The 7,748-nt window shown below is 30.0% G+C and overlaps 1 protein-coding gene across 2 annotated transcripts; it reads left to right on the top strand.

Moving 5' to 3' along the window:
* Positions 1-2,440: 2,440 nt before the first annotated feature.
* On the top strand, positions 2,441-4,291 carry LOC139087241 (protein mab-21-like). 2 transcript variants are annotated; one of them, XM_070635996.1, is made up of 4 exons: positions 2,441-2,835; positions 2,913-3,331; positions 3,391-3,476; positions 3,537-4,291. In XM_070635996.1, exons 1-4 carry the CDS (start codon positions 2,633-2,635, stop codon positions 3,924-3,926), a joined length of 1,098 nt encoding a protein of 365 aa, XP_070492097.1. In that variant the 5' UTR covers positions 2,441-2,632; the 3' UTR covers positions 3,927-4,291. The 2 variants fall into 2 exon arrangements, with proteins under 2 accessions (XP_070492097.1, XP_070492096.1); XM_070635995.1 differs by having other exon boundaries at positions 2,898-3,331.
* Positions 4,292-7,748: the final 3,457 nt, after the last annotated feature.

Raw genomic sequence — 7,748 nt, 5'->3', positions numbered from 1 at the left:
AGCCGCATGAGATTACCACAATGACGTTTGGCTTTCGACCGAAGTGATTTCTTCGTAATTTTTATATTACTATTAATGTAAGGAACAGACATAATTTGTAGTAATCCATCGATATTTTTTGTACTCAACTGATAATTTTAAGAGGAAAAGTAAATGATACCAAATGGTGATGAAATGCACTTAAGGTAATTGATGTCAGTATATAATTACTTTAAAGAGCATTAACGATATTTATTTAATTATTTCAGAAAGTCTGTAAAGCATACGAAAGGAAGTAACAACTCCTAGATCTGTGCATACATTGTAAGTGGCACTCATTGGAATAAAAGGTGTGGACAGCATTTATCTTGTATTTTTATCAATGAAATGACAGCAACATAAAGTGTCGATCAATAGACAGTTGACAATAGTAGTACATAAAGGACATAAAAACCAACAACATTAATTGATGAACAGTAAACGATAATGTTCTTGCTTCACACGTTTTTGCGCATAATCAGTGCACAAGAATCTCTTCTTCGTATTTCATTGCCATTGTGTGGATAGCATTCAGTAAAGTACGATACATGAAAATGCATCTGCATAGTAACAAAAAGAAGAGAGAACATTAGTCCACAAAGTAAAACTTCTTGATGTGAATATGACGATGAACAGGATGTTAATGTGTTAAGAGTAAGAAATATGTTTGAGGTTTAATTCTTACAACGTCCCATTTAATTATTAAGTGAAAGCACGTGTTTGAATCATCAAACCGTCATTCATGTTTTGTAGTATGTTGACATCGAATTGTCTGTAAGTTGATATTTCTTTCTGTTTGACTCGTACTACTCATCGTAATTGAAAACAAATTTCCCAAAAAAGAGCATAAGGAACACTCAACAGCGAAGAGAGTTAATTAAGCAATTAGAAGAAATATGTGCACACATGAAAAGGTTTTTATGATTATAAATTTGATGGGAAATGTTTAATTATAAATGACACAGTGTCGTCGTGCTTACTTTGCTCTTTGATGATTATTAATATCTCTCAGTTTTTTTTTTGTTCTAATTCTTGTCTTTCGTTCTTTATTCTTCCTCCCATCTCTATTCATCTTGTCAAATGTGGTTTGAAATGTTAATTTAATGCGACATTTGGCACGATTAATCTGTGTGACTGACTATGACTTGAGGAAAAATAAATGCAAATTGCATGAAATTAAAAAAATTATTTTTATTTTGTGACGAAAATATTTTTGTTTTTAAAAATTTAGATTTTAGTTTGGGAGTATCCATGTTGCAGAAAACAATTTTTCACAATTCAGAAAATTTTGAAATTCATTCAGCTATGACGTTGCAGATTTAAATTGATGGGGTTCACAAGATTTGAGAAGCAAAAGATTTTTGTGTAAAATTTGATTAATTTTTAGGAAAGGAAGGAACTAAAAATATCTAAATCAGTGGTAGGCAACCTGTTCGCTGCAAAACGATAATTCTCTCTATAGGCAGAAATGATCAACAATTGGAGTTATTTTAATAGTGGTAGTATAGTTATAGAGAAATTAATAATCCTAAAGGGACGAGTTATATTCTAAACTAAAACCTAAAATGTTGCAGTATCCTCAAAAAACTGAAAAGGCATATGAAAACTGAAGACTAGATTGAGGACAATCCACTTTAGTGAAATCTTCAGATGGTTTTCAGGAATTAACACATGTGTAACAATTTATTCAACATAAATCATTATGAGATAAATGTTCATATGACAATGACCTACAATGTTTTTGGCAAAAACATCATGAAACAACATTTAAATAAAAATGTTAACCAAAAAATTCATGTACCCGACCACATTAACTTAATTCATTTTATGTTCTGGTTTTTGGTCTTTTTAACACGAGAATCTTATTTTTTACAAAAGCGGCATAAATTGTTTAATATGAAATTCCAGTGCTATATACTTCATCTTTCCAATTCAGTCGTTCTAAAAAGATGATAAATTACATGTCGGGTATAATAAAAAATTAATAAAATGTAGAAATTAATAGACATTGATGCTTATTATACTCACAAATGAGAGCTATGAAGGAAGACGTACTGCAATGTATGTAATTGTAAATTAGTAATTACAAATTAAAAGCAAAAATATGAAAGGAAAATAAAAAATAACAAAAATAAGTAAACTGATCAGTGGTTATTCACACCATGAGCCGTGAAACACATACATTTCACGGTTTGCATTTTTAGAAACGCCTCTAGACATCGCACACAAGCAAGCAGATGTAGTGTGCGCGTGAGTGTATAAACCATGCCGGAAAAATTCCGTTGAATGTAGTTGAATGAGAAAATGCCATCGTCAAGAGTTTTTCTCTACACGAAAAAGGAAAAATTTTCATTGCTAGCTTCTATGCTATTAGGAAATTCAACATTGAAGTAGTGGAAAGTGAAAAGGTGAAGTCAAATAAGAACATAAAAATTTTTTAAAGTGAAAAATAGAATTAGGAAAAAAGAATTTTTTTGAAAGAGTTATCAGACAAAATTTGCATTGACAGGTTTTTTCGGAAGTGAAATATAAAAGCGAGAAAAATTAAACAAACCCAAACGAAAGTAGACAGTCACAATCGGTGAAATAAACAAACAAAAAAAAATAAATAAAAATGCTCGTTCCACCGCATATGATTGAAGAACAATCGAAAATAATTTATCAAATTAACAAGTATTATGTCGAGCGAGTTCAAACGCGAATGTCAGTTATTGATAAAACAATCAGAGAAATTTGCCAAATTGTACAGGACATCTTAAGGGAAGTTGAAGTGCAAGAGCCAAGATTCATTTCGAGCTTATCTGAATGTAATGGCAGGTAATAATAAGCAGAAATAAGGAACTTTTGTTTTGTTTAGATATTGCTCAACTCACTTAAAGTCGAACATATTTCAGATATGAAGGAATTGATGTTGTATCGCCAAATGAATTTGAAATTGTTTTATATCTCAATCAAATGGGTGTCTTTAATTTCGTTGATGATGGAACATTGCCTGGATGTGCTGTCTTAAAACTCAGTGATGGACGAAAACGATCAATGTCATTATGGGTTGAATTCATTACAGCATCTGGCTACCTTTCAGCACGAAAAATTCGATCTCGTTTTCAGACACTCGTCGCACAAGCATGCGATAAATGTGAATATCGTGATTTGGTTAAGATGGTTGCCGATACATCTGATGTTAAATTAAGAATTCGCGAACGTTATATTGTGCAAATTACACCAGCATTTAAATGTTCAGGTATTTGGCCGCGCTCTGCATCACACTGGCCAATTATGAATATTCCTTGGCCTCATCCAAATCTCGTAGCTGGTAGATATGTTATGACTTGACAATTTGTTGAAAACTAATTAATTCTCTCAATTTTTTAGAGGTCAAAATGGAAGGTTTTGATCTTCTGTCGAAAGAAAGTGTGATTTTTCAAGGCAAAAATGCGAACATGGAAGGCGATAGCTGGGTAAATGAAACAGTTCGAAATGCAAATTATTTTCATTAACATGTATGTTTGTTTTGGTAGATTTTATCATTCCATGAAGCTGAAAACCGTTTACTTCAGGGCGCCTACAGAAAACGCTGTTTAAGTATCTTAAAAACTCTTCGAGATCGTCATCTTGACTTGCCAGGCAATCCCATTACAGCCTATCATTTAAAGACTCTTTTACTATATGAATGTGAAAAACATCCACGAGAAATGGAGTGGGATGAAAATTGCTTGGGTGATCGAATCAATGGAATCTTTCTACAACTTATTTCATGTTTGCAATGTCGTCGCTGTCCACATTACTTCCTACCAAGTTTAGATCTTTTTAAAGGTAAATCACCGACATCCTTAGAAAATGCATCGAAACATGTATGGCGTTTGTCACGAGAGATGTTGACAAGTACCAGAGCTTTAGAGAAATTATAAACAAGATTTTATGTATTTCAATTCTTAAAATAGATATGCTGATTGAATTCAATTTACATAAGTTTGCAGGAAATTGAAGTTTTAGTCTATCCCTGTGACAAAAAAATTAAAATTTTATGTGATTTTTTACTTTGATTCGCTTTAATTTAAATTTTTAATTTAAAGTTATGTTAAAGTAGGCTTAAAAAGAAACGTAGAGATATAGTAAGTATTAATACAGCAGAGAGATGCTGAATTAGTGTATATGTTGAATTATTCATAAGACATATATGATAACAAAGAAGAAAAAGTATTGATTATTTTGCATGTATACGACAACAGAACAAAAGTATACGACAAAAATTTCATTAATAGGTATTACGCTAGTCTAGCCTTTTCTAAATATTATTTTATCAACTCTATATAGAGAGGATATAATATTTGCAATTTAAAAATTATGAAAATTACAAACTTTTTCATTCATGAAACAGTTACAAAATAAAGTAAATTATTTAAAGGAAGAGAGAACACAAATTCTCAAATAAATGTCTCAAAATTAACATAAGACTTTTAATCTTAAATTCTACTGCTGCAAATTTAAATGAGTGTGATTAATTAATTTAAGAGCCTCATCAATTACACCTTAATCTCCTATGACTGTAATACAACGATGGCTGAAGAAAAATGTATCATTTATACCTTGTTCCGTATATGTTCCTTCCAAAATACTCCATCGAGACTTTTATCGTCCATGCGCATTTCAAAAATAGAGTGAATTTTTTTTGGGGTTGTTGTAATGTCAAAGGGGAGAACTGAGAGGAAGCAAGAAAGAGAAATCGATGTTAATTTGATTGTTCCTTCGTACAACAAACTTTAAGCATGATAAAGAGAATTTATTGTAGATGTGTGCAAGAGGGTTCTGAATATCGATTTTCTTCAACCAAGCATGAAGCTTCCACTTGTTCTGGAGAATACATTCAGTCTGTAATTTATTACACAATTTTATCAATGTGGATGTTGATCTGTGAAGGCAATTTCTTTTATTTTTCATTGATATTGAGAATCTTCATTTTGTAAATTTCTTACCCGACATTTGGTTTCATACTCCAGCGACACAAACGAAGAAAGGTCCGACATGGAAATTTAAAGGTTTCACTAAATATCTTTATTAAGAGAGCGTCCAACGGGTTTCCAAATTTAGGAGTCTTCCATTTAGTGTACATTTGTGTCACTCGGGCTAGACGTTATCATAATAAACATCACTGGAACTAACATCAAGAGACTTGAATTAAATAAACATTATAATGTCGAAAAACACGCTCAAAAATGAAACCATGTGTAAAACCTAGTCTAAATAAATTGCGAGACTACACAAGTGTAATCCTGTCTAGTTTCGAAAGAAATTTATTCATTCGTTAATTAATTAAATTAATAATAGGAAAATATAGCTACCTATATAATGTGGCATTTTACATTAATGAAGTAATTTTCATACAATTTATGTGTGTTGGATATACTTCTTTATGCAAGAGTAAAAATATTTGCACTAGCAATGATTATTCATAAGAAGAGAAGAAACTACAGAAATGGATACGAATGGAGGAATTTTTAAGAATAAAATAATATTTCAACTGCCATAAATTCAATGTGCCTTCATGTAGATCGAGTGTGTCTTTCTTTTATACAACTCGACCAACCAACTAGTCTGTAAGTATCACATTATCCACTCTTTGTGCGAAAAGAAATATTCAAAAATGTGTGTGAGAAGAATTAACATGTCCAACATCAGCGTCACGTTCAAATCATTTATCAGGAATTAAAGCATATAAAATGTACCTTTTAGCTGGAAATTCGTAAACGTGATTTATCATCAAAACGACCACAAAATGATCTTTAAGTTTCTCAAGTCTAAGTTCCTTTATTGTCGCAATTATTTGTTTTATGGTCATCAGAATGTATTATGATTCTTTGAAAATTGATGTAGATTTTTCTAGAACAGTGCAGCAACCTTTTGTTTTTTGTGGGCACACAGGTTGTCCACAAATGGTCTAGAATTTAAAATTCTTATTCGTAAAAAATCTTTGGACAAAACATGCCGATAATACTGCAGTTTACAATCATCAGATATGCTAAATATTCAAATAGAATATAAATGATATTAAATAGAAATTAGAACGTTTTTTGAATAAAATAATAATATAGAAGGACTTAACATTCAATAAAAGTAATCTTTATTCGCATTTGCGACTCAAACAATTCCGCAACTTTAAATTCCAAAGAACTAGAATGGAGAACTTGAACTCATTAACCTTAATAAAATTTAATTGTTACTACATCAATTAAGGAATTTATTAAGTATGAAGACATCACAGTAACAATTCACCTTATTGTACAAATTGGAGCATCAATTGCAGGAAAAATTCTTAAATATCATAAAAAATTTTGCCGTCATTTTAAGAATTCCGCTCACCATTCGTTGTTTTGTCATTCTTCATGCCCTTTTATATATTGTGTAAACGTACAAATATAAAATAATTCATAAATTCATGATAGCAATCATAAAAGAATTTTTCTTCTTTTATTTCACAAGAAAATTTCATCGTCGCTGTCACAAAATGAATTAAAAGCATGAAACATGTGTTATTGACGATTACAATGGTGGAATACAAAGCAGCTCATATTTATATCTTCGTAAATATCTCTTATAAATAGATTTATTTGCTATGTACAGTCTTTTATCATTGGCCACATGGCATTTACTCTTACTACAAACATTCTATTATTAACAATTATTTTTCATCAGCAGCACTAGGAATTTGGATCAAAGATGCCATTTTTAATTAAATTTCTAACAAAATACATTTTTAAATTGTTAGGAATGTCATCGGTCTGCTACATTTTTCAAAATGTTTAACTAACCTTAAAAAGAATTTTAAACGAGTAGCCAAAAATCTTGAGAATTTCTTTAAGTTTCTCATAATTTTAAAAGTCAAAAAACTCACCTGATTATTGGCTATAATATGTATTAGGTTTAAAGCAGTTGTGGACGACCTTTTTGTTTGCGGCACATCTGTTAGGCTACGGCCAAAATTAAACACGGCATATGGTTCATGGCATTTCCAAAAATGTGAGTCGAGGCACACAGGTTGTTAACTACTGGTCTAAACTCAAAACGAATACAACTGTTAAAGAAATCAGATATCCAAATAACAAGAACCAATTCAATATTTAGCCTCTGAGTCAAATATGTACAATAGTAATGCAAATTCTCTGAAAATGTAAATTTTTGTGGTATCTTGAGTAAATAAATTGTTTATAAAAGTCTAATCAAATGATAAACTCAAAATCTATCTCACAATGCTCTTTCTTTCTATCCCATGTGAAACTTGACACTTGTAATATATAGAAAAGCTTTGGATAATTTATAGAGTCTGTAATTTTATACAATGTTTTATAAGAAATCATCTTAAATTTATAGCTCACCTATTAAAAATATATATATATTTATAGCTTAGAGGAAGAGAAGTAAAAGACATTTTAAATTTTCATTTAATAACAAATTTTTTTATTAGATATTTTATTTTTCTGAAAATTTTCTTCTTTTTTAAATAAGTTTTACAAAAGTGCATTTATGTACAGCTTTTCAAGTTTTGATATATTATTTATGAATTATAGTTTTTTTGTATACAATTTTTACTTTTTAAGGACATTTTATTAAGATTGTAAATAAATTATCAAGTAAAATATTTTAAATATCAAATATATGTACCTAAAAGAGCTTGAATTCTTTAGTGACTTAAATTATTTATAATAATTTCAGTTATTGGATCATGTTTCACTAAA

This window comes from Chironomus tepperi, unplaced genomic scaffold (assembly GCF_022539635.2).
Source record: "Chironomus tepperi strain 1889 unplaced genomic scaffold, CSIRO-AGI_Ctep_v1 contig_100, whole genome shotgun sequence".
Taxonomy (NCBI): Eukaryota; Metazoa; Arthropoda; class Insecta; order Diptera; family Chironomidae; genus Chironomus; species Chironomus tepperi.
Note: the sequence above shows the minus strand (reverse complement) of the source record. Positions and strands in the feature narration are given on the sequence as shown.

Coding starts and splice junctions, on each gene's coding strand:
- LOC139087241 (XM_070635995.1), top strand. CDS start 2,633: ATGCTCGTTCCACCGCATATGATTGAAGAACAATCGAAAATAATTTAT. Junction 3,332..3,390: donor TCATCCAAATCTCGTAGCTG/GTAGATATGTTA, acceptor TCAATTTTTTAG/AGGTCAAAATGGAAGGTTTT. Junction 3,477..3,536: donor ACATGGAAGGCGATAGCTGG/GTAAATGAAACA, acceptor TTGTTTTGGTAG/ATTTTATCATTCCATGAAGC.